At 41.0% G+C, this 27,815-nt stretch overlaps 2 protein-coding genes and 1 pseudogene across 2 annotated transcripts; 1 reads left to right on the top strand and 2 right to left on the bottom strand.

Moving 5' to 3' along the window:
• Positions 1–85: 85 nt before the first annotated feature.
• LOC116054803 lies at positions 86–22,288 on the top strand (annotated as a pseudogene).
• On the bottom strand, positions 11,467–16,274 carry LOC116054800 (angiopoietin-related protein 5-like). Its single transcript, XM_035996229.1, has 8 exons — positions 16,210–16,274; positions 16,092–16,158; positions 15,796–15,870; positions 15,617–15,644; positions 15,394–15,485; positions 14,939–15,056; positions 13,751–13,936; positions 11,467–12,001 (listed from the first exon to the last, which is right to left on the bottom strand). The coding sequence occupies exons 3-8, from the start codon at positions 15,862–15,864 to the stop codon at positions 11,703–11,705; spliced, it is 792 nt and encodes a 263-aa protein (XP_035852122.1). The 5' UTR covers positions 15,865–15,870; positions 16,092–16,158; positions 16,210–16,274; the 3' UTR covers positions 11,467–11,702.
• On the bottom strand, positions 19,137–27,571 carry LOC116054796 (NACHT, LRR and PYD domains-containing protein 12-like). Its single transcript, XM_031306538.2, has 11 exons — positions 26,940–27,571; positions 26,816–26,839; positions 24,927–26,679; positions 24,594–24,767; positions 24,214–24,387; positions 23,931–24,104; positions 23,594–23,767; positions 22,507–22,677; positions 22,188–22,361; positions 21,753–21,799; positions 19,137–19,819 (listed from the first exon to the last, which is right to left on the bottom strand). The coding sequence occupies exons 1-11, from the start codon at positions 27,208–27,210 to the stop codon at positions 19,227–19,229; spliced, it is 3,729 nt and encodes a 1,242-aa protein (XP_031162398.1). The 5' UTR covers positions 27,211–27,571; the 3' UTR covers positions 19,137–19,226.
• Between the last annotated feature and the right edge of the window lie 244 nt (positions 27,572–27,815).

Below are 27,815 nucleotides of genomic sequence, written 5' to 3' on the forward strand. Positions count from 1 at the left end.
TGCAACACCCCTGTGATGAAGCCTACAAGCTAGAACATGTTGGGCTAACAATACATTATTCTTTAAGTGTTGCTGGAGTTTTAATTTTCAAACTTTTTCCTTTTCTAAGTGCACATTGGAAGTAGGTGAAGTTGTGCTGGATATATATAATGAAAGTGAAAACAGCTTCTGAGAGGCTATCTGTGGTTGTGGCCTTGGTTAATGGCTGATCAATCAAAGGAATTTCCTGGGTGACTGTAGTTTAGCCCTAATGATTGAAAGCCGGACATGTCACACTATTTATATAAAGATGATTTCATAATTGAGTTCAAGTTTTAGCATGTTATATTCGTTGTTTGTGTGTTTTTTTTTTTAATCCAGTACCAGAGGAAGTGGTAACAGTGCTATGCTGCAGCCATAGATGAAGACCACCATGAAAACCAGAGCTTGTACCAGAAGGGAGTACATTGCCATCTTCTTCTTTCTGGCTGTGGCTGTCTCCGTCATTGTGTTACATAACATGGAAGTTCTGGAGGTGAGAACTTGGTTTTGGTGGGACTGTTTATAGGGTGGACCCTGTTTGAAATGTTTAATATTAATATTTCATTTTCCCCTCAAACATCAGACCGGCACCTCGGCTCCTTAGATTGAATTGTGGTCTCCACTATGTGTTTTCTTGCCTTTGTTTTGATAGTTGGGTGTTTGGTGTGGCTTCATAGTCTGCTTCACGTTGACCTGGCACTCCTTTCACAAACTTGTCCATGCTTTGCTAGCAATGCAACAGAACCACGTATTACCAAAAACAAGACGAAAAAAACCTACTGGTTCGTATTTGTTTTTACTGAAGACATGAATCTTAATAAATGGGTCACGAATGTATAAAAGCCAAGAGACGCCCCAAAACAGCTCAGTACTGAAGCAATGACTATGAGGTTTAATGGCTTTGTCTTCTCTAATGAGTGGAGTTTTGTACTCCAGCAGTGTTTGTGTACATGAGAGGCAAATTTGATGGATGCATCTTTGTCACCATCTCTCTGTCGACCCCCTGCCAGATTCAGCATAAAGTGAACTCCACCACCGTCATCGTCCCGAGAATTTCCACTGTCCCTGACGTGCAGCGCGACTTCTGCACCTTCCAGCCACTGTCCCCTAACGACGCTCTGGAGGAACGCCTCTTACTGGACTCCATTGCTTGGCCTGGAACTTTTGCCAGCTCCTCTTTCCCTGGAGAAGACCAGTGAACCAGCTCACAGCTCCTTCACCATTCTCCCAAGGAGGGGGGGAGGACAGTGGCACATAGGGGATCAGCTGGAGGTTAGGATCAAAATCTCTGATTTCCAGGGCCATCCCAAGAAGTCTGGAGGGGACTTCTTACTCGCCCGACTGCACAACCCGAAGTTTGGTGCAGGTGTGGTTGGGCAAGTGGTGGATCATCTGAATGGCAGCTACTCTGCTGTATTCTCTTTACTCTGGGAAGGAGACGCGCAGGTTGAGGTAATGCTAAAAACTATCATGTTAAATGTGGTTATATTGTAGGCATATTTAATCTTTATTCTTTATTTTATCTTTAACTATGGACAGTAAAACTAATGGACGCAGCATTGGTGGCATCACCCATTGGTTTATGAACTGCCATTTTAAAGTCAGGAGTTTTTGGCCGTTGCCATTTTGTATTTTGGAGCCAGAAGTGACCATATTAGGAGAAAAGGGCGGAGCTGGGGAGGGTTAACTGTTGAACACAATACACTACTGTGAGCTATATAAATTAGCTGGATACATGGTTAAACGTAATTGGCTCACCAGTGTATCGGCGTGTGTACTTCGTCCATAGCAATCCCACCAATCGGTCCCAAAACGTCCCAGTTAGAGAGGACATGTCGTAAACATATATTTTTTTTTAAACTTTACAATCATTCACCGAAAGAACCAAACAGGCCTGCCTTGTTGCGAAGTTTCTTCAAAACTTGACATTTTCAGCGTTTAGCTGGAAGTTTGTTGTTGTTTCCCACTCGCCTATTAACTTTCACTTCTAGCACGGCACATATGCAGTTTGTAATAACTATGGCAGTTTTCAACTTAAATTTCTTAGACCTTTTGGAAATAGTGGGACTTTTCATTTCAGACAAAAGCAGGGTCTCATTTCCAGCCACCAACAGTAGATTTTATTAAAGCTCTGGTTCTCTATTCAATCAGGTGACACTGGTTCACTCTAGTGAAGCTGTCACAGTGCTGAACAGACTGACCAGCGAACAGCCTGACAGGATTTACTTCCAGATCCTCTTCTGCTCAGCCTTACTCTCTGAAACTACAATCTGTAACGTCTGCCTACGTCCAACAAAGCAGCCGCTGTGCAACTACACTGACCTCCGTACAGGCGAGCCTTGGTTCTGCTACAAGCCAAAGAAGCTGAGCTGTGATGCCAGGATCAACCACGCAATGGGAAAATACAAACAAAACCTCGGGGCCAACGAGGAGAAGCTCTTTCAAAGGTGAGAGACAGGACTGACTTTGAAGTTTGTGATTACTGGCAGTTAAGATTAAATCTAAAGATCTTTTAAGTTTTAAAGGACAAATCAAACTAATCAGTCTGAATCACACCAGTTGACTTTCATTAAGAACATTGGATAGTATTTTCATTTTTCATTTATTCATTTATGGTTTATTGTCAATGTATACATCTTATTTGAGATTTGTCTTTTGAGAAACATTAAGTTGGCTAAAGCGTTAGCAAACAGTGGTTATTTACATCCAGTAGATGTGGAGCAACAAAGTATTCCTTTGGAGTTGGGTTAATGGCTACCAAGTACAATATTCATTCACCCTTTTATGGTACGTGTACACTGCCAAGCATCATTTCCCATTCATTGTCTATGGGAGCAGCCGCGCAATGCATTCTGGTAGCATTGCGGCGACTTTAGAGAAGCGGGGCATCGAATTGCCCGCTCCTCATTTGCATAAAGTTGAATCCAGGCTTCTTTATGCAAATCAGGGACGTCTAGCTCGACTCGCCGCCTCTCAAAAACTCACGAAAATCTTTTAAGCTGACCTTTCAGCAACTGCATAGCTTATTTCTCGCACAAAATGTTTTCAGAAACACATTTCGGTGAACTATGTTTGTAAAATAAGAAAAAAGTTTCCAAATGAGCCGCCATGTTGGTCTGTTTTTGAAATCCGGGTGCAGCAAGCCAATCAGGTGCAGCCATTGGGGTTGTAGGAGGGTGGAGCCTGTTTTCTTTGCTTGTCAGTGGTCATTGAAGAGAATAACTGTTAGTGAAAAAGCCCATTAAGCTTCTGATGCTGGAAAGCAGGGAGATCCTTGGCATGAAAAAAACACCACAGAGGACACGTTCCATTAGTGCTCCACAACACTTTATGGGGACATATCTGACTCTTTAGTTTCTAAATGCTCCGCTGTGTTCACCTGCTAGTTGCTTACTTTGTCTGCTGCTGTTTAGTGGTAGATAGTGCACAGTTTTTAAATCAGAGCTTATTTGATTAAAACATCTACCTGCTGCTTCTAGCAGGGAGACTCAACCAAAACAGTCAAGTTGTGGGCCGTAAAACTAAAATGATGAGCTGAAAGATGCTACAACACTATAAAGCTGAGAGGAACTGTGAAGTCAGGTGATCATTATCTGTGGATTCCTCACTGCGAGTGACACATTACACGTAGTCTTTGAACCCATTGCTTAAATGAAAAATATTAATAAGTGCAGCTTTAACTCACAAAATGTATTTTCCTAGAGTTTTGTGTAATGATAGATTAACTTCAATGCAGTTTTTTTTCACATTTTAGTGCTTGATTTGTTTTAGTTTGACCTTCATTACATGATTTCAAATGTTTGTCTTCCTTTCTTGTCTGTATGTTGTTAATGTTGTAGTGTGTGTATAAGAGACATATTATTGTGTGCTCTTCTTCAGTGGTGTCAACTTGAAAGTCTACCTACAGGCTTCAGGACCAGCCAATGTCACTGTGTTGCCAAAAAAAAGGTACATTTTTACTACTGCCATTACTAAAGTATGTGCTATAGACAATGAAAGTAAAATGTGGAAAAAGTGTACAATATTTCCTGTAGTGGATTCTTTTTGACTAATCCAGTTTTTCCAACAGATCTCTAAAAGTAATTCTTCACAAATAATCGTGCAAAAGCACCACTTTAATCTTGTGATTAGCCTAGCAGATATGTGCTCATAAGTTCTTGGAAACAAAGTCATTCAGCATGAAAAAGCATTAAAAAATGACTAATGAATCTAAGGAAACGGTGTGTGTCCATTGTCCCATTCATTTCTATGGGAGCAGCCGTGCAATGCATTCTGGTAGAGTTGCGGGGACTTTGGAGAAGCGGGGTGACGAGTCGCCGGCTCCTCATTTGCATAAAGTTGAATCCAGCCAACTTTATGCAAATGATGAGCGGCCGGCTCAGCTTGACGCCTCTCAAAAGCTGTCGGAAATCTTTTAAACTGACCGTTGTCGATCTGAAATAAAGACTCAAAAATGTTTTCAGAAACACGTTTAGGTGAACTATTTCCATAAAATAAACAATCGTATTCTGTTTTCCGCCCACGTGGCATATTCGTCCAATCAGCTGCAGCCATCGCGGTTGTAGGAGTGTGTAGATTGTTTTCTTTGCAGTCAGTGGTCATTGAAGAGAAACTGGTGGAAAGCCCACTAGGGTGCAATGCTGGGTAGCTGGGTGATCCCATCCGTATATGGACACGTACTGTAAGTCGAAGACAAGATCGACTGATAAGTCTCTCAGCAATAAGGATAGTCAATAAATGCTCATACAATCACTTTCTACCTTGGTTTTGGTCTTTTCATTGGATTTGTCGATAACAAAAAACCTACCCTTATCCTTTAACTTCCTCTCAGGTCAATCAGAGGTGAAGAGCAGCAGTGTGAAACCTGGACCCTCTGGTTATTACTACCAGGGTGTGTGGCAAGCACTAGGTGGCACCACAGTTCGCCAATTTAACAACTTCGCCATCAGTCAGTGTCTGAAAGGCAAGGGGGTCTACATGTATGGAGACTCCACCATCAGGCAGTGGTTTGAATACCTCAACGCAGCACTACCAGGTAGCTGATTCACAGGGATTTCTGGCTGATTTTTGTTGACACTGCAGCTGAATCTGTTCCCTCTGTAATATTTTTAGATCTTAAAGAGTTTGACCTGCACAGCCTGAAGCAAGTTGGACCTTTCATGGCCCTGGAGTATGCAAACAACATCTTGGTGACGTTCCGCTGCCACGGTCCTCCTATCCGTTTTTCCAACGTTCCAACCAACGCGTTTCGCTACATTGCCAATGAAATTGATGGCTTAACCGGAGGCACCAATACTGTCGTAGTTTTCGGCATCTGGTCTCATTTCAGCACTTTTCCCATCGAGGTCTACATCCGGCGGCTGCAGAGCATCCGCAGGGCGGTGGTGCGGCTGCTGGACCGCGCTCCAGGCACGCTGGTCATCATCCGGACCGCCAACCCCAAAGCCTTGACACTTTATGAGACGATAACCATCAGCGACTGGTACTCGCTGCAGCGTGATAAGGTGCTCAGAGCCGTGTTCAAAGGACTGAACATTCATCTGATCGATGCCTGGGAGATGGTTCTTGCCCACCACCTGCCACACAACCTCCACCCACAACCTCCCATTATTAAGACTATGATGGACCTTCTCTTGTCCTACATATGCCCTAAAAACGGTGGCTAGATGCGTGTTTGTTGCATTTCCAAGCCATATTGGGGTTGGGTATTACAAATAACCACTGCTGAATGATCACAATTAACACATACTATACAACCTCATTACTTGCCCCATGTGTTGGGATTGTCACTATTTCTTTGCTGGGCATAGTGACTTCCTGAAGTCTCCGCTGGTTGCCTGTATTATTTAAGCTGATTGTGGTTTACTATGTTCAGTCAAGGTTCCATTCTTTCTGACAGTAAGTTTAACAAAAACATGTAAATCTGTTTTTTTCCAGTGGAGGATAAAACTGCAAGTAAAACTGTAAATTGTAATTTCCCCATTGGGGATCAATAAAGAGTATAAATTACAAATTATAAGTGAATTCACTTTTTAAGAAGCATTAACTAATACAGCCACATATTTATAAAAATGTCCCTCATGGGATGTTAATGGTTTAATGGCTCCAACCTGTTGAAAGATCAGGAACAAAGACTATTTTGATGATGTAACAAAAGTGTATTTACATGTGAACTTTTTGTATGGAATTTAAAACTATCGTTGCAACACTATTAAATAACATGTCATTTAAAAAAAGCTGCTGCTGTAATACAATTATGAAAACTATATGAAATGTTAACTGAGTTATGCTTTCGATTGTGGGTTGGTGTCAAGTGGGGAAATGTTTTATCCTTCTAAGTTGTTTTTTTTTATTTTATATACTGTCAGCACGGTGGAAGTAACTAATTACATTTACTCTCTAAAAGTCGTTTTTTGTGTACTTGTACTTTTTGAGTATTTTTTTTTGTAATCTGTCATTTTACTTTTGCTTAAGTAGGCTACTTCTTATCACAAGTATCATAGACTACTTCACTACATTTCAGGTCGCATCCGTTACACATAGTGAGATTGGTGTAGCCCTGCTGGCGTAAAAAATGAGGAATAAAAACAAGTTAGTTATTAAAGTTGTGTGAAAATAAGTCATTAAGGCAATTAAAATGAAAGTAATTTAGTTTAATAGAGAAATTAAAGAAAATGGTTTACTGAGAGATTAAGATTTATTTAGTTAAATAAAACAGGATGTAAATAGTTGAATACGAATTTAAAATAAAAAGTTCTAAATATAATAATATAATAAACAGTGGTGTAACCTAAATATACACAGAGTGCGCCTTTAGTTTGAGATGTTTTATTTTGATTGGTTACTTTTGCTATCAGTCAGTGTCACCTGTGGTAATTGGTTGTAGGTACGGAAGAGAACGAGTGAGTGCGGGGTGCAAAACGCATGGCGCAGCTACGACGAAAAGCGACGACAGAATCAAGGGGAGAGAGTTAAGAACACACGGAGCGGGAGAAAAATCGAAAAACACTAGGATATATAGCTTGGTGAAGATCGGAGTGAACTGACGAAACTGAAGCTGCACATTTCTTGTTTACTTGCATTTGAATATGGCAAAAGTTTGTGCGAGTGTGTCGGTGCTACGCTAAAGCTAACGTCGGCAAGTCGCTGAACCGAAGACGCCATTTCTGACCGGAGAGGTTCCTGCTAATGAGGATTTTTGCCGTCGCTGCCGCCTGGTTCCATGTTTCGGACCTTGAACTGTCTCTCCTGGACTGACCCCGACTTGTGAGTTAAGACCTGTTTTATACATTATTTATCTATGGTTGTGTGTGTGTGTGTGTGTGTGTGTGTGTGTGTGTGTGTGTGTGTGTCCGTGTGTGCGTGTGTCCGTGTGTGTCCAAATACATTTGAGGTTTTGTGTTCAAAAATTTTGGTACTGCCAATTCAGTGTTACACAACTTTCAAACTTGTTTCATCAACTTTGGTCAATGATCATTTTGTGTAAAATTACTTTCAATGTACATTTTGTTTATTTTTTTTTTGGTTAGGCTAAAAGGTTTCAATTTGTGTTTTGTGTATTTTTTTTCATTCAACTTAAAGGTTAAATATTACTTGAACATTTAAAAAGCATTGAAAAACTATTCCCTTTGATTTTAAAGAGTAGTCTGGGGTCAGATATTTCTAGTACAGCATAATAGATGTGTATGTTATTAGTGTATTATAAGTTTAACCCAAAATAGGTAAACCTTTGTGGCAGAACCCAAACACCTCAGTGAAAGTCTAAAGTTAGTTATGGCAACTTAGACATAATATGGAGTGTTGGGTTGCTACTTAAGTATGCTACATATTTGAAAAAATTTAAGGATGTTGCGTGGAAATAATTCAATGTTAACTTTTGGTTTCACACAGTACATAAACAGCCATCTCCTGGGTGGAAGGCTAGTGTTTAGTAATACATCTAAAACATAATCTGGGAGAAAATGCGTTTCCCTCGAAACGTAATTGACAATGCCGTTTTGTTGTATTGGAGTGTAATTTAAAGGAGACAGGGCTTTGGAATGAAAGAGTAGAGAAGTTGAACCTAGAGCAGATTGAGGAGGACTTAAAAACTGTAACACAGTAACAGCCTACTTAGTACATTTTAACGGACCCACTTTATTACTTTTATTTAAGTACGATTTTACACAAGTACTCTTTCTTGAGGACATTTCTTTAAAGTAACAATACTTTCCACCTCCTATGTACTGTGTACACAAAACCTACATGCAAACACAACATGTAGGTTTTGCTGCAGTGAGTACTCAGCTTTAAGGCCAATTAACGCTCCTGCGTTAAATTGACCCGTGGTTACGTACGTAGTAGGGGTGCAAGATATATTGACTCAATATCGTTATCGCAATATCACGTTGCGCAATATTATATCTAGGGGGTGAAAGATAAATCGACTCAATATCGTTATCGCAATATATTGAAAGTGTCGCAATAAGTATGCATCGAAATGAATATCGATATCGCAATATTCATAATCGATATCGCAATATCACATTTTGTCAATATCATGCAACCCTAGTACGTAGGTACGTGGAGATACCGACCCTACACCGTAGACTGAAGTGCACCTCTCAAAAAATTTAACTACACGTTGCGGCGACGCAGACTGCAACGATGATTGGTCTGTTTGGCCCTGGCTTGGTAGCGTTGCATTTCCCCCTATTCCGGGTTCTCCTTCCCCATAAACAGGAATACAAAAAAAACAAACAAGAGTTCTGCAACAAAACCATTTAATGAATATGTATTTAATACTCAGATGTTTTCATAAGGAAACTGGTGTACAAACTGTGCACTATATGTGGACTTTAATTCATTCATTCTATCAGAATCCTCAGCAAATGTACACCAACAATAAAACCGTAAAATAATAAAAGTTTTAAAAATATAGATTTTTATGAAGTTCAGATGTTTGGTTTATTAAGAATACAAGAATTTTAGGGATGCCTGTAAACACTGATGGGAATAATGGCGTTATAAATAACGGTGTTACTTTTTTTCAGTAACAAGTAATCTAATTGATTACTCTTCCCATCTTAATAACGCCGTTACCGTTACTGCCAAAAAATGCAGCGCGTTACTATATTTGAAGCTGTTTTTTTTTTTTTCATCAGACCAACTAGATCGGAGTCGGAGCCGAGAGTCAAAGACTTTTTTTTTTTACTGTTGTTTCTTGGTTAGTGGGCAGTGCACGACGCAAGCGCATAAATGCTGACGATGGGCTGAGGTTGAGTAAAATGTCATGGTAAGCCAATCAGAGGTAAAGTTGGGCGGGTGTTCGAGAGCATGCATAGTCGGACACACAAGAACAACACAAGCGAGTCAGTCAACGAGAGAGAGAGAGAGACAGGTAGGGCGTTATGAAATCAAGGAGAGGGTTAATTTTTCCTGCTACAGATTTTCCACCGAGGTCAGAAAGAACAGGGGAGACACTTTGTTTCTCTTACTATATGACTCTAGAGTCGGTACTCGCTCCAAAGCTAATCGCCGTCACTCTCTCACTTCTCCCTCGCTCTATCACCCACTCCCCACACACAAACACACATGTGCCGGCTCGACGCACACACCAGCGCACAAGTATAAAGATCAGGCCACCTACGTTATTTGCACTACAAAGAGTGTATATATGTGTTATTTATTTTTGGTATAGTGCTTAACAAGCATAATTTAATTTTGCCCAGTTGTGGCCTGTTGAGGTGTTGTCTTTGTATCGATCCACTACATAAACATAATATCTACATACATGGCTTTTGATTGGAGGCTAGTCTCACTTTGTCCCACAGCAACATTAAAATAGTTTAGATTTGTGTACATTGTTTCTGTTAATAATGTATTGTATTAAGTGTCCATTTCATTATAATATTCAGATTTATTATAAATAATTGAACATGCACGTGTATTTTAAGTTCCGTTAAAGACGGGTGGAGGTGGGGTCACATTTGAGCATTTAAAAATGTACTTGAAAGTAGGGCTGGGTGATATGGCAAAAAATATGATCATTTTTTCCATATTGATCAATATCAATATTTATCACGATATATAATTTGATAATGCAGCAAGTTTGAAGAGTATCCTGATAATGACTGAAGCCTGAAGAAACCAGAGGGTCCATTAGTTAAACTTTAGAATATAGTTTATTAACATAAAAAATAGAATAACCTAATGTAACATTGAACTGTGCAAACATGGCTTGGTTTAGAATATATTGTGTGATAACAGAATATATTGAATAACACCTAAATGTAAACATTTAACTTTGCAAACATGCTTTATCTGCCTTAACAGAACAGTACAAGTTAGTAATGTAAATGCAAATAATGTAAATAAAACTAAAAGCTGTGACTACTATCACATTCACTTTTTCATATGGGGCAATGGTCGCAAAAGATGACACAACTGTTGTTTTGCAGCCCCGCTAGTGCTGCTAACAGGAGAAGAACCACTAGGACGTTGGACAAAACTTGTGGGCAGACTAATGTTAACATGGGCCCGCATTTTCAAACTCTCGCTGTGTTCGCTGGGATGGTACCTTTTCAACTGACAGAAAAGATTAGTTGTGTTTCGACAACAACCGACGGCATATTTTGCAGACCGTGTTAATCTGTGCTTGGTCGCTTTTGAGATATCCAAACCACTTCCATATAATTGACGTCCCATTACCTTTTTTTGTCAACAATTTCCTCAGCTTTGGATGATGACGCAAGTTCACTTTCACCATCGCTTTGGTGCCCATGCCCCTCTGTTCCACTCATTTCTTCACCACCGGTGGCTCAAACAATGCTCTGAGTAGGAAATGGGCGTGTACTTTGACGGGCAAGCCAAAAACTTCTTCTTCTATTGACGTTCTTTGGCGGTTGGCAAACTTTTGGTGTGCATTACCGCCACCTTCTGAAATGGAATGCCGTTTATTTCTGCTGTGTGATAGGCCGTTAGATCTATCCAAATCGAGTAAAATATGTCCAAGTTAATCATCGTTATCGACCCGAATTTTATTGCGATCCCATATCGAGATCGTTTTATCGCCCAGCCCTACTTGAAAGTAACGCAATAGTTATTTTCTGAAGTAACGAGTTACTTTCATAATTTGTAACTGAGTAATTTAGTTACTTTTTGGAAGAAGTAACTAGTAACTAACTAATTACTTTTTAAAAGTAACTTGCTCAACACTGTCTGTAAATCAAATTATGGGCCTCCATCAGTTTTCATTTGAATGTTTTTTGTTTTGGGGGTTTTTTGGGGGGCTTTTCCCTTTATTGTACAGTGACAGTGGATAGACAGGAAAGGGGGAGAGAGATGGGGGACGACACGCCGCAAAGGGCAGCAGGTTGGATTCGAACCAGCGCTGTGCAGGACTTGGCCTACACGGGGCACACGCTCTTACTGGGTGAGCTAGAGGTCACCCCCGTTTGAATGTTGTTGTTATTTAAGGGACACCTCAATGGTGACCTCATAGACCATTTAACATGTCTTCCTGGCATAAAGAAATTAGGAGACTATAAAGAAGAATCAATCTAAGGCAGAAACACCCTGGAAGTGTTAGTACCACCAGTATCTAAAACAAAAAACAAATTGATTTGCATATTAAAGAGTCATTTTTGAAATGGCTAAAATGTAATGCTGTGCTACAACAAAAGCTAGTAATGTGGCTCCTCTCACACAGACTTGATCATCATTCTGGTGGCCTTCAAGGAGTAAGGCGCAGGATTCTTCCAGGTATGCCAGTGGAGGCCTGACGCCCAACCGATGTGGTCACCTGCAGGATGCCAGTCGCCGTTCAGACTGGCAGAGCCACAGCGGCTGTACCACCAACTGCCACCGTCTGAATTGGTACATTCCATTTCAGCGATGTCACCAAAGATGCACGGGGAGCAGCCGTCATTGTCGCGGTCGGTGGTGCTGAAGCCGTAGCCATTCTGGTCGATGCCCGAATAGGCACCACGGATGGCATCACCTTTGGACAAAATTGGAAACATTTTTAAGGAAGTTTAGAATGTAGAATTCAGCGGGTGTCTTTAAAATGTAACATTTGCCGAACAGTGGCCACTGTGATCACAACCACAGGTGGCAGTTACAAGATGATGGCACCTTTCCTTCATTTTTAAACGAGTCATGAAGTCAGTGAGCCTATTAGGGTGGCGTGATGTCAGGAAAAGATCTAATTGTGATTATTTTGACTGATGCTGCGATTGCGACATGATTCACGATATTGGAGGGAGTGATCATTTTCTCATTTTCGATGAAAAATATTGAAATTAAAAAATCTTTTAAATGATAATAGTGTTATTTATGCGAGGATCTGTACCAAACAGCACCACAATACTTAATTCAGAATGGTTTGACACATATTTTGCCTTTGACAAAATATGTATCCCCTGGGATTTGAATATTGCACTAGTCCATATTGCGATTTCCATAAAATTGCGATTAATTGTGCAGCCCTAGAGCCTATTCAGTAATGTCAGTTATACAGATACATCTGGCTTAAGGTTGCCAACATTAGCTAACGTTAGCTACCATGAGCTACTGGTCATACCAGACCAAGGCTGTGTCTCAAAATAGTGGACTTCTGTACAGTACACTTGCTATTTTGAGTACGTAGTGCGTTTACACTGACGAGGTGCAGTGTACTATGAGTACCTGGATGTTGCACTCAAAGCGGTCAAAACGTTGAGTGTTGCGCGCTGGACACTTTCCACTCTCGCATTTTTGCTATGGAGCGGAAGCTACAGGATACCAACCGTACTGAAGTCAGAGAGTGAGAAAACCAGCCGGTATATATTTTTGGCTGGCAGCAGAAGGTGGCGGTAATGCTCCTCTTTACAATTAAAAAGAAGTAATTTCATGCTGGCCGTGTGTAATTTGAGACACTACCCTGTCGAAATTTACACACTATACAAGTGAGTACATAGTGTACACAGTGTACTACATGTGAGTGTATCCAAATTGAGACATGGCAAAAGTAAGGCTGTAGTAAAACCCTGAGTGCAGTACATTAAGGTGTATTTTTCTTACTTATGGAATGGACTTTTCATTTGAAAGAAGAAAACTTTTTTGAAAAGTACTATTGTCACACTTTAAAGCTACAATGTGTAGCATTTTATTTGTAGATTAACACATCGTTGATCTAGACACATTACAAATGTGTTCATTCCTGAGGAGACGGTCAGCCTCTAGTTAATCCACCCTTATGTATCAAGGCTGGATTTGAAGCTGCTGGATGCTTCACACCAAAATACAGAAAGAGGGCACTGTTGTTTCACAGAAAACAGCTTAGACAGAGTTTGTGCTGAAAGCAGATGGTGGAAGAAGTGAAAGTCAAAGGGAAAATCAGTTTCACTGCGCCTGAAGGAGCAAAGATCTGCAAAGCGAAGCAACAATTTGACGTCTTAATCATAAGCAATAACCAACTTTTAATGTGGACCCCAGGAGTAGATGTTGCCAAGGTAACAATGAACAATACAACTTCCATCATTGTGTTGTGCTAACAGACTTGATGTTCTGTTAGAAATGTCTGCACTAAGCAGCTTTCATCTACATTTATTAAAATGATAAAGTAAAAATAGAGTGGTCTACTGCAGTCAAAGCAGCATAAATGAAAGTAAAACAAATGGGATAACATTTGTGTGTCCCTAAAAAGCAGAGAGAAAAGAGGGACGGTGAGAAAAAGCTTAAAATCAGCCGTTAGAAAAGCCTGCAGTACCTGCATTTCCTTGGTATTTCCCAACATGGAGTTTAAAAGCTTCTTCTTCATTGCCCAATCTGAAGTGTCTGTACTCGGCGAAAGCGGTGTCACCTTCGTGGTCCCACAGGTTGACCCTCATGGTCCACTTCTTGGTCTTGTTCTTGGTCAGAGAGAAAAGCTTCTTCAGACCGAGCCAGTGGTCCTCTGAGGGAATCAGCAGAGCACAGGATTTAGGTATATCTGATTCTTTTTTGCCTTGAGTTACTGAGGGAGTATTGAGTTGTTAGTTTGAGTCATTGTTGCAGGCCTTTAGGTCACCTGCAGAGTCGGGCAAGAACTCAGGGACAGCTGAGAGTTTAGGCTTGCTTTTAGCTCACACAGTGCTTTCCTCTAAGAGTAGTTGGCACCACAGGCTGATTTGCATACATTTCTGTGTGGTAGAAAATGTGCATATTACCCTCAGAGTGTATATTAATTTAGTTCTAAAGCCGCTTTTTGTCAGCCATTCTCGAGGAGGGCATGTGACAAAAGGGGCTTTTTCCGGCCAATGTCAATAAGGAAAAATAATGTCTTTATTTAATATAACTGAATCCTCTGTTCTATAGGTATTTAAATGTCTCATATTGTTAAAAGTGAGATTCCCATGTCTTTTTTTGATTATAAGGCTGAGGTGCTATATAAATACTGAGAAAGTATCAAAATGCTCAATCTACAGAGAAATGCACACAGCCCGTATTCAGAAACTGTGCCCTTAAACGAATCGTAAGGACTTCCGCACGGTTGTGATATCACACCTATTTTACATAAAGGTAGAAAGTGTTGCTACAGGGCCATTACAGTGCTGAGACCCAGAGAGAGCAGATGTGGAAGACCTCGAAACGCTAACCAATCAGAGCAGACTAGGCACTTTTTTTGGGGGGAGGCTTAAGGAGGCAAGCGCTAAAACGGAGCGTTTCAGACAGAGGGTGAATACAGGTGTATATATAAACAGACAGTATTAGAAACATTAAAGCATGTAAACATGTTCTAGTAGACTCCCAAAATACAAGTAGGAACCTGAAAATGAGCATAATATCAGACCTTTAACAAAGACCTTTCTGGGATATTTATATTTACTGTGTGTGTAAGGCGTGCCACAGTCATCACAAAGTAGATTTTAGCCCCGCACCCATCAACAAACCCAACCAAAATAAATGATTTACTTACGTGTCAAGCTTCCAAAACCCTTTTTATATGCGGCCCATTTCCTATTGAAGGAAACTGCTCCGCCACTACGCCTCTGAAACACCGTCCAGCCTCCATCTGGCCGCATCTCACAGTACACCTGAGCAGTAAACATGATAAGAGAACCAGCTGGCAGGCTTTTTATACACGCTCCCTAAAGTCTGAGACATGTTCTACAGGGCTTTGGAAAAGACAACATTATGTGTTAGATAAACAAGTGAACTGCATGCTCTATTTTGTTTTTCTTTCCAAAATCTGTCATAGCACTGTTTATTGTTTTCAGTCATGCATATGATTTAAGTCAAAAATGACACAACAGATAAGTACTACATTTTAACAGTCAATAATGGAATAGACGGGCGTAGCAACAGTAACTAAAGGGTTGAGGCTTTGCGACCGGTCAGTTTAAAAGACATGTCAGGTGTCTGTTATTGTACCTTAAATGGGGTGTTGACTCCGTGAGGCTGGATTACATAAACACCACTGGATGCTTGTGGCATGAGAGCCTTTATCTGTGTGCAGTCTGTTCCTGAGGTTAGCACAACAAGAAAAACACATGACCAACATTAAATCTGAATATGTGGTGCCTTGTACCTTCCATAATTTGTACATTACACAACATTGTAAGTGTATTGTAAGCAATAATAACATTGGCTGTACCTTGAGAAGAAAGTACGTTCGGGTGTTTCTAGAAATACAACAAACCGTTTTAAAGTGAGATTTTAAAATGCAGTTTTAAAATGAGACTTAAAAGTACAGACATTACAGCCAGAGCTGGAGAAGAGTTTATTTGTTCTAGTCTAAAATATATTAAAGAGTATAGACGACATTATTATTACCTTAGTCTGTTCTGTGCAGCTCAAAAGAAATGCCAAAATAAGCACACAATACCCAACCAGACTCTTCATTTTGACCTGAGTTTGAAAGTGACATGTCAGCCTTAATAGATATCTTTTAAAACATGTCATAAAGAAATCTTTTAATCAACATGCACAACAGTGTTAATTCATTGAATGTTAAATGAAAACCGCAGTTTAAGAAATCAGACATTTCAGCCTTCATTCCCTTTCACAAGACTACGGGTAAAATACCAGTAAGAGCCAATACTAATATAATCATTCTTTCTAGCACTTACCTCTGCGTTGGATGAACCTTGAATGCCAGCTCAAATTCCACAACAGCCCCTTTTCCCACTAAATAAACTGCCACACCTCCTTAATGATTACGATGAATGTCGTCACTTCCAGTCGTGCATGAGCAAAGTCTGTACAACACACCCAGTGATCTTATTTCCCCTATTCCTCTGAAGTAACTTGTTCTCCACAGCTTTCACAACTGTGACATTTAAACTCTGCTGCACTAAAATATGCCCACCAGTGTTTACAGGCTCATTTCTCTGACTTTTCCCATCTAGCTACACCTCTCAAGGCAAACAACATTCTGAGGGTGAGTCTAACAGGAAATACCTGCTGTGTTATTGAAGCCTAGTACAGTGCCAAGTACTCACTTTTCCTCATGCCTGTTTAATAGCATGGGATAGAAAACTGCTTATTTGAAACTTACCACCTCTTTTGAATTTTTTGCCATGAGTTGCATTGAAATTTTGACATTCATGGTTCCCAGAGGATGAATCCTACTGACTTTGTTAACTCTGACTCTCGGCCGTGTCCAGATGGTAACCCAAGATTTGCGAAAGTCTTGCGTGATAGTTAAGGTTAGTATAGGTTGTCGGAAAGTGTGTTGCGCAAGAGGTTTTGCAAATCTAGGGTTACCATTTGGACACCATCCTTACTCTTGCGTCAGCAGGAGGTTAACTTTTCTAGTGAAATGTCTTGAATACTAATGGCTGGCTTGCAGATGGAATCGCACAACATTCAAGGAAACATTTGCGAACAAAGTTTTGCTAGACAAAATGGATCGGGCCATCTACTAACAAATGATCAATATTGCACAAGTTGTAATAGTGCTTATGTGCCAGATGATAGTGACATATCAAGCTATAATAACAAAACGACGCTATCAACACATTGCTATGATGATGCAGATGCACGTAAATGCCCGACGACAACGGAGGCGGCCTGTGGTGTGGGAACGACGCAGCGCTCCAAACAGTTCTTGGAGATCGTGGTTCAGAAACACTTCACGGAAACCCTTTGATTGAAGCATTTTCGGATGACCAAGACAACATTTGACCTGTTGGGTAATTTTATTGGCCCCTACCTTTCTCCAGATGTCGCAAGCTATCACCCTCCACTTCCAACCGAGAAGTGTATCGCCATTGCGCTCTACAAACTGGCTACATGCGCAGAGTAGAGAGTGGTAGGTGAAACATTTGGAGTCAGCAAAACCACTGTGCACCGGTGTGTTTACGCCGTGTGCAATGCCATACGAACGAGGATGATGCGAAGGTATATATACCTACCTAGAGTGGATGAGGCGCATGATATCTCGCTGCGTAACTAACCTTGTGCCACAGGTGTATGGCGCAATAGACGGGACTCACGTCCTGATTAGACCCCCTGCTGAAGGCTATAGTCAGTAGAAAGGGCTGGCCATCAATCGTACTACAGGCTGTGGTAGACGATCGTTGCATCTTAAGGGACATTTGTGTCGGCACTCCCGGTAGTGCGTCTCCTTGTTCGTCCACTTACATCTGTCTTTGTTGACACTCGCCACGTGTGCAAACAGAGCGGAAATACTGGGCGGAAATGAACTAAAACTTCTTCGTTTTGTGGCGGGTTGCAACCATAAAATGACCTAAAACTTAATCGCAATTCATTATTTATTCGGCAAATAACGTTTCCATCAGCGTTTATCGCATAAGCCGTATATCGATCAAGATAAAATCCGATGAGACTGAACGTATTTCCTTTGAGTCGATATTCATGAAATTCAATCGAATTTTACTGTTTCCTTAAGGCATTTTTCATTCAATATCACTTAATTCGGATAAAAACGTGTGAATGGAAACATAGCTAGTGGTAACTTTTGTGATATGGTTGTGGTGTATATGTCATTGCTCTTAAATTATGCAACATAGCTAATTTGCCACATTGTTCTGAAGAGGAGAATACATGCTTATAAGGCAAATATCAGATAGCTTATTTAAAGTAAAATTATTTTATTTAAACAACACCCATCTGGTAACAAGTGTGTTTCCTCTTCTGTTTATATTATACTAACCTGAATATTCCCCAGCTATGTTTACTGGGCTATTTTAAGCGTTCATTTTGAAATGATTGTACAATTTCCGACAGCATTTGAACGCAGCACTGGGGAAGCTTACTTTGCAGTTAGCTAACGTTAGCTAGTAATTTTTAGCGCACCCTGTAGCCCCTCAGCCTGACTCCCAGCCTCTAGGAGACTACTTCGTCGGGAGGAGAGCAAACAGCAGCTGGAACTGGGGTCAAGTTGCGGCTGGCTGTCCGGTGGAGGGACCGTGACGTACACAAATATTACTAGCTAGCTCCCACCTCCCGGCGAAGGGGGAGAGCGGGCAGCAGCTCCGGTCTGGCTGGGTTTGAGTTGCTGCAGCTGCCAATGAAGGTCCAAAGTATGTCTAGACTCTTATGACGTCAATCATTTATTGACGTTAGTGTACTCCATTTCTAATGAACGTTGGATAGTGCTTCACTTAACGTTAGCATCACATTACAAATAACTGACTCGTGACTTTGACTGTCACAATTTCACTGCCCCGAACAGGCCAATCAACTTGTCTTACATAGTGTTTTACTGGCCCCAGGCCATCAGGCCATTGCTTATGTCGAACCCTGCCCGTGGATATACTGTACCTCTTCACCTGCTTGATGGATTGGCACCAAGTTTTGATATCATGGTCCCCAGATGTATCCTAACGGCTTTGGTGATCCCTGGATGTTTGAGTAAAATATCTTAACTACTGGATGGATTGCCATGAAATTTGGTGCAGACTTCTGTGTCTCACATGAGACTCAGCTATACTTTTGTGTTTAGTGCATCTACAGTATGTGCAGGTTGGAAGATTATAGATGGAAGTTTACAGTTGGCTGTTTAACAGAAACCTTTTTAATGCAAGATGCTACCAATCCACATTATTTTTCCGATGATAACATATATTTGTCCTCCATGTTTGATTTAAAATATAACTTCGACAACCTAAGTGAAAATACAGTGAGAATACAGAATTCTCTTTTTTCCCCTCTTCATCACATATCTTTCTCCAGCACTGCTGCCACCCTCTGGGAGCAGAAAAACACAATTTCCTTCAATTCTCCAAATGGACCTGCACTCAGAATTCGTCAATTCTTTCTGCACTAGCTGACCGAGAAATGAGTTCTTGCAAGCCCTCCACTGTAGAAATAGTTACAGAGCAGTCATCTTCCTCCATCCCAAACCCTGGGTAGAGAGGCTCAGTGAAGTTGCTGTAGAACGTATGAAGGTGGCTGAGGGTCCCAAAGGAGACGCTGTAGAAGGACAGGGTGCCACCCGGCCAGTCCAGATACACTCCCACCTTGTGGGAGCGAGACAGAGGTGCTGGTATTTCCACAGGCTGGTGGTCGTGCTGAGCGCTGTAGTGATCCTCAGAGCAGAACATACTCCAGGATTGATCTGTGTACCCAAACCCGCAGAGGTTAGAGCTCGCCCTCCGACGGATCCCCCTCACCGCCACGGCGACATCCACCCAGCGTCCTCGCCACTCCACCTCCCAGTAGTGACGTTTGGTGAGGCCTTGGTGACACAGCACCTGGGAGACGCTCTCGAACCTCTCGGGGTGATCTGGGTACTGCTGTCTCTCCCTGACCCACGTCCCCTGCTTTCCTCCGTCGTACAGAAAGAGAGACCTGGCAGCTGTGTTTGTGTCCAACGTGAGTGTACATGCATCTGTACAAAACAGACATGTTTTTTTCAGGGTTCTCTTTTTAATCAATATTTGTATTTAATAACTGATTAAAAAAAACACACATTAACCCAGTAGGAGGCCCCTGGGAAAAAAATGAACTGTGGTCCCTGTTAACTTCTTTCTCCCTTCAACACACCATCTAACAATATAAACTGAATAATTATTCATTTCATATGTATTTTACAAAGTCCATTCCCATGAGTCTATTGCTGTAATTTCATTGTTACTCTCTCCCTCGGTTTATCCAATCAGATTTCCCCCTGTGCTGTCTCCGGGTGAAAAATCTACTCTGAGGCCTTCAGAATTTCCAGTGAATCCCTCGGCTGTTTAAGCAAATAGGGACGATGTTGTTGATTGTCATGTTCTTTAGCCAATCAAATTTCGAGTTTGCCCTGTCGGGTGTTTTCTTTGACAGAATGAGAGCCTACTAGCTGGCCTTGCCACCCATCGGCATTTTTCAGACCAGTTAGCATACGGGGGCCAAGAAGCAAAACTAGCTAGCATCACATAACCGTAGCAGTAACGTTAGTTCAAGTTTGTTTAGATTTTTTGATGTAAAGTCAAATGATGAGCAGCTTTGGTAAGTTTAGTGGATTTGTATGCATTTTAGTAAAATGATTTTACTAGCTTTTACTGCTTGCTTTAGATTGTTGTTGCTGCTGGTGTTGAAGGTTTGAGCAGTGTCAGTGGCCACTGTGCCTCTGTGTCTGCATGGTGGCATGTGTGTTGTTGAGCCCCAGCAGTTTGGCTGGAATTGATGGCAAAGCCGGTTGATTCCTAATAGTGTTATTTGTGTTTTTGATTGCTTTGTGGTCGCTGTATGAGTAAATGTGACCAGTTGTTGTGGGTTTGTTTTTGTTTCTTTGGTAACTACATTCATTTTGACTATCTGATGCAGCATCATGTAATGCTGTGTGAAAGTGATGGCTTCAGTCACCGTGTAGTCATGTCTCTGCAATAGTGTATTGAAACTCTCTAGGTGTTGTGCCCTGCGTTAAATCACTTTATTCCACACGATAATGACCTAGTGTCATGGTGAGTTCATTCAAAGGTGGTTTAATTGCTGTAGGATGGTACTGAAGGCCCAGGTGTAAAATACACGCCCCGCCACTGATTTTTACTCAAGGCGCCTCTACAAAACCGGGTCTCAACATCATGTAGAATAATGCAGAAAAACCCTAGCATTTCAGTTTTTATGTGCTTTGGTGGTGCGTATCGGGTTAACAAACACATTTTCAAATAATTATACTCACAAATTCAAAAACTCAACTCATCATGACCCCTGGGGGTCTGGGGTCATGATGAGATCAAAGCCTGAACTTTGTCTAATCTTAACAAATAGACACTGAAAGAAATAAAGAGAGAGAGAGAGAGAGAGAGAGAAATCACAGAACACTCAGTTGTGAATAAACCTCTATCCTGCCATCTGTTGGACAAGTGACATAACATGTCAAGCCAAAAACAAGTGGAAAGACTGAAAGATGGCAGCATTCATGTCACATATGTGCACACAGTCATAACATAACTGAAACTACAACTGAACCCAGATGGAAAAAATGATTCAACAGGTAAACATTTTAAGAAAAAAGCTTTGTCAATTCAAAGACTCTTTGAGAGGCTTGATTACATGTTGAAACAGGAATGTATGCATTATTTTTAGTAATTAGAATAATTTATTTGATAAAAAGGAAATGTGGTAGGTAAGGTTTTGTTTAAGTGTCCAGTTACTGCAATTCTTTTTGGCAGGCATTCAGCAGTGACATTGCAGGTTCAGAGCCTGATCTTAGCCTGCTGCTGCCAACAACTACAAATAAAAGCTTTTGAGTATCGTCTTCTGCCAGCATTACAGATTGTTGCTGTTTGGTGACGTTAAAAGTGAATGGAGGTAATATAAATATAAAATACTGCACTTACAGTTTTTCAGTGTTGATTTCAGGTAGCACTCTGCATTATTGTCCACACTGTAGACAAGAGGATATATTCATTATTAAGCGACACATTATGATGTTTTAGAATAAGTGATATTTGGCTTTCTAACCAAATTCTACAAAATATAGGCTATATTTTACATGCATTTGGATTTTGATTGCATGGGCAGTCCATGTGAACATGTTGCTGCTTTCTGTTCCCTGCAGTTCATCATGTGCTTTTGCTCTGAAACAAACTTTGCCGGATGACTACATTATGCAGCAATTAAAGCTCCTATAAAGGGAACTTGATCATTAAGTGAAACTTTAAACCACAAGACTTGTTGCTTATTCTAAGAAATACCATCCTAACAAGGAGAGATTTAAACCTAAAGCCACAAGGAATCCCCCAAAACACTAAATCCCTAGTAGATGGTTTTACCAGAATTTTTCCAGTTTACAGAGCGGGTTGTTCAAATGAACAGAGATCAGCTTCACTCCGGAGTCCTGCACGTAGTTGTAGCTGAGGTCAAGCTGCTTCAGGTGAGAAGGGTTGGAGCTCAGCGCTGAAGCCAAATACACGCAGCCTTTCTCTGTGACTCCGCAGAACGACAGCCTGGTGTGGAGGCAGGGTATTCAAAATTCATCCAAAAACGCAAATTTCTAGTTTTTGAGTCGTATGATTAATAACTTATTTGCAAAAATAATAAGCTGATTGAGGAAGTAAAGATTATGTCACTTTGAATGTAAAGCCAGTTTACCTTAACGTCTCCAGTTTACAGGCCAGATTTGCCAATCCAGAAGAGAGCCGCTTCACTTCGGAGTCCTGCAGGTCGTTCCCACTCAGATCAAGCTCCTTCAGGTGAGAGGTGCCGCAGCTGAGGACGGAGGCCGAATCCGCACAGCATTTCTGGAGATTGCACTCATTTAACCTGCAGGTGAGGATATGGTTTGTGTTAGGGGTGTAACGATACATCAATCTGGATCGATATATCGCTTCAGTCGTCAGCGATCCAATATTATGGATACAAAGTGAAAATATCGATACATATCGTCATCTTTAGGATGCGCCTTTATTTTGAAATTCCCATTTTATATTTATTTTTTTATTAAAATGTTTGTTTTTAATTTAAATGTCTGAAGCTCTTAGTAATGAAATTGTCAAATCATATGTAGTTGCTTTTTAGAAATATATGTATATATGTATATATATATTATGTATATATGTGTATATATATATGTATGTGTATATATATATGTATATATATGTATGTGTATATATATATGTATATATATGTATGTGTATATATATGTATGTGTATATATATATGTATATATATGTATGTGTATATATATGTATGTGTATATATATATATGTATATATATGTATGTGTGTATATATATATGTATATATATGTATATATATGTATGTGTGTGTGTATATATATATATATATATATATATATATATATATATATATATATATATATATATATATATGTATGTATATATATATGTATGTATATATGTATATATATATATATATATGTATATATATATATATATATATATATATGTATATATATATATGTATATATGTATATATATATATGTATATATATGTATATATATATATGTATATGTATATATATGTAACTGATTGTGTTAAATGGGCTTACGTATCGTCTCGACTTTGTGACATCAGTAAGTATTGTAACTGTTTTTTCTAATTGAAATGCCATGTACTGTTGCTTGAAAACAAACTGAAAGTGCATGTAGAACTGTGTCATTACACCGATGTGAGCCACTGTATTATTTGTTGTGTCCACTGAACCTACATGACCTGACCTTAGTGTTTCCAGTTTACAGTGTGGACTTCTCAGTCCAGCACACAGCAGCTGAATGCCTGGACCCTGCAGGTTGTTTCCACTGAGGTCCAGCTCTCTGATGGAGGTAGAGTCAGAGCTCAGAGTGGAGCCAATGTGACTGCAGCATTTCTGTGTAAGGCCACACCAGCCGACCCTGACAGGTGGAAGGGAATTTCAAATGAAGGTACAGCACACCACATGTGACATAGTGATGATAGACAACTGATCACTTCACGCTCCACAAACGCATATACTGTAATAATAGTGTAGCTAGGACAACCACAGTCATGATCTTCATTTGAAAGGATTGCACTGACTTGAGTGTTTCCAGTCTACAGTGTGGACTCCTCAGTCCAGCAGTAAGCAGAGATACACCAGAATCCTTCAGGTTGTTGTTGCTCAGGTCAAGAGATTTCAGGTGTGATGCGCCTGAACTCAAAACTGTAGCCAAATTGGCACAGCAGTTCTCTTTCAGCTTGCACTGGTTGAACCTGCAAAGGAGTATACATCAAAACAGCAGGGATTTATTTTGCTTAAAAATGTGATTAAATTCCATGGCAAGCAAGTGATTTAAGTTTGTCAGCAAGAATAAGGTCTAACCTCAGTGTTTGTAGTTTGCAGTGGTGGCTGCAGAGTCCCACGCACAGAGACTTCACTCCTGCTTCCTGGAAGTCATTAGCACTCAGGTCCAGTTCTCTGAGTTGGGTAGACTTTGTGCTGAGAGCAACAGCCAGTACCTCACAGCAGTCTCCTTCCAGTTTACATTTATGTAATCTGAAAAAAGTAGAAAAAAAAGCTCTTTTAATAATCTGACCTAAAAAAAATAGTAAGCAGTTTGTATATAATCCAATAGAATGTGACCGCAAAAAGCAGTAAACCTAAACCACAAGTCTTTCACCATAAGATGTAGTTGCTGATTTTGGCAGGGTTGTATTGTGCAATTTTTGGTTTCTAAAAGACTGCTAGCAATTGTTACAGACCTTAACCTCCTCAGTTTACAGTGTGGACTCCCTAATCCAACAGAAAGCAGCTTCACCCCTGAATCCTTCAGGTTGTTGTCACTCAGGTCCAGTTCTGTGAGGTGAGAGGAGGTCGAGCTCAGCGCGGAGGCCAAATCGTTACAGCAGTTCTCAGTGAGGTTGCAGTGATTTAGCCTAAAAAAAAAATACAAACAACCCATTTCTTTCATTAAAGATGTTCAGGCCAAGGTCCAAGAATAGCTGCAGTATTACATAGACATTACATTTGTTTGTGGCTGCAGAGCAACTAAAAGCAACATGCAAGAGACGCTATTATCATGTGGGTGAACTCACAGAGCACGTGTGGAGGAAGTAATGACAGTCAGCAGCTTCACTACCCCTTCTTCTGATCTTATGTACTTCTTCAAGTCAAACTCTTCCTCTGTGGCCTCTGATGTCATCAGTTCGAAAGTGAGAGCGGACCACTGGACCGGAGACAGTTTTTTGGCATCAAGCCTCCCAGAACTCACAAAGCTCTGGATCTCCTGCACCAAAGACTCCTCTTTGAGCTCGCTCAGGCAGTGGAACAGGTTGAGCTTGGACTCTGGATCCTCTCTAATCTTCTCCTTGATAAACTGGACGGTTCTCTCCACATCCTCTTTTCCTTCAGTTCCCAAAGACAATATTCTACCCAGGAGCTCTTGGTTCGGCTTCAGCGACAGTCCCAGCAGAAAGCGAAGGAAGAGGTCCCAGCGGCCGTCTGGACTCTCCAAGGCTTTATCGATGGCAGTCTTGTGAAAACTGAACACAGACTTGGGGAGCCATCTTGTAGACATCCTTTTCAGGTATCCAAGAAGAACATTTTCATTTCTTTGCATATAGGAATGACGGACATACACAGCTGCGAGAAACTCCTGGATGGTTAAATGTACAAAGCTAAAAACTTCTCTCCTCCTTCGGCCATCCATCACAAACAGCTCTGTGCAAACTCCTGAGTAGATGGTCGCCTCTTTGACATCCATGCCACACTCTTTCAAGTCAGCCTCGTAGAAGATCAGTTTGCCTTTCTCCAGTTGGCGGAATGCCAGCTCTGCTAGCTTCAAGACAACATTGTCGCTTGACATTGGGTAGTGCCCTTCTATCATCCGGTCTGTCTGGCAGAGAAGGAGATACGCATACATCTCAGTCAGGGTGTTGGGCATGCCTCCTGTCACATTGTCGTGCAAAATTTTCTTCATTACGGTGACTGTGATCCAGCAGAAAACTGATATCTGACACATGATCTCGAGGCTTCTTGATGACTTCACATGGTTGATGATCCTGGTGGCGAGGTTATCATCGTGCAAACGCTTCCTAAAGTATTCCTCCCTCTGTTCATTTGCGAAGCCCTTTACCTCCGTCCATTGGTGGATGTGCTTTCGAGGGATCCGGCTTGCTGCCGCAGGTCTAGACGTGATCCAGATGAGAGCGTTGCCAAGCAGATCTCCCGTGATGAGGTTGGTGACCAGCACATCTAGAGAGGCCGGCTCCGTCTCATCTCTCAAGACCTTGTTGTGCTTGAAGTCCAAGGGGAGGAGAGTCTCGTCCAGGCCGTCGAAGATGAAGAGGACTTTGCATTCTGTTCCCAGCGTCTCAAGAGGTTTCATCTCAGGGAAGAACTGATGGATCACCTGCATCAGACTGTAGTCTTTCTCGCCGATGATTGGATTCAGTTCACGGAAAGGAAGCGGGAAGAGGAAGGTTATATCCTGATTTTCCTCGCCTTCAGCCCAGCTTAGGGAAAACTTCTGTGCGCAGACAGTTTTACCCACTCCAGGTATACCCTGGGTAAGCACAGTTCTGATTCGCTTCTCTTGGTTGGGCATTGGTTTGAAAATGTTGTTAGCTTTAATGGAGGTTTCTTCTGTCGTCACGTCGTTGGACCTCTGCTGTCTGACCTCATGCTCATTGCTCAAGCCTCCCCAGTCTCCTTCAATCAAGCGCAGTTCGGTGTAGATTTTGTTCAGGTAGATGGTGTCTCCTTCATCTGCATTCCCCTCGTAAATGTTTTGGTACTTTCTCATCACGGTGGATCTCAGTTTTTCTCGTATTGCTTGGCGGTCGATTTCTGTTCAAATAATAAATAAAACATTCTATTTTAGTTTTGTAAAGTTCAACCTTTAATCTTGTGTTTGTACATGGGTATATGAGTTTAAACTTGATAACATGGCGGTGTGTGTGTGGGGATCTTTTTATCATCTTACCTTTGCCTATTTGATTGCTTGGAACTGATAAAGAAACAAAGAGAACAGATAGCTGTTATATGGCCAAGCTATTTTGTCTTACAAACTAGACAGTCAAATGTTGTTTTTTTTAGACATATTTTACCTTCATCGTAGTTCTCCTTCAGTGTTTCAGCCCACAGTTTAAGTTTCATTCTCATCAGTATATCCACTGTGACCGTAACAGCACCGCTGTAGCCATAAGTCTGCACCAAAAGATCCACAGTGCGCGGCCTGTCCACCCCATCAACTCGCGACTTTGGAATATGAGGGAATCCTTCGAGAACATTACTGGATACAAACCACTGGAAAGTCCTCAGCTCTTTATCAAGCAGCTCCTCCAAAGTGGCCAAGAGCAGCTCTGGGACACGAGCCATGGGTGTTCTCCGAGCTGGTCATGTGATCAACCAGTCCTGTTGTTCTTTGTCCGTCCTCTGGCAGAAGCAACGTTGAAATGCAGCAACAGTTTCAGTTTTGAGCTGATGTACTCCTCACTTTCCGCCGAGCTCACTAAAGCACCGTCACAGCACATACTAAACAGCTTTGTTCATCCTGCCCCTATTATCAGTTTCCTATAAGAGTGAATCTGTCTACATTCCATTCACGAAGAAACAAGTTGAGCCAGTCCAGTCAAGTGGGTGATATGCGCGTATGGGGGTGCTTATGAAAAGCATAATAGTGAAGAAAAAAAGGGAGGGACTCTGCCCAGTTCATTACACATTATAAGTTTCACTCTGTGTCACATCTGCAGTTAGTTCTTGTTTTAGTGACCAAATAAACCAAAATAGAATGTCCTCCCATCATGAGGTGCAGTACAATCTAGGCATGTTTGCATGTCTTTTTGATGAATGGATACTAACATACCTGTATACCTAAAACCTCTTTGAAGTGGTTTCATTCAAGAACAGGAAAGGCAGCTAAGTAGCACGGTGGTTACAACAATAGCCAGTCCCTCCAGGATTTCGCAGCCTTTTTTTGAGAC

Source organism: Sander lucioperca, chromosome 20, assembly GCF_008315115.2.
Source record: "Sander lucioperca isolate FBNREF2018 chromosome 20, SLUC_FBN_1.2, whole genome shotgun sequence".
Taxonomy (NCBI): Eukaryota; Metazoa; Chordata; class Actinopteri; order Perciformes; family Percidae; genus Sander; species Sander lucioperca.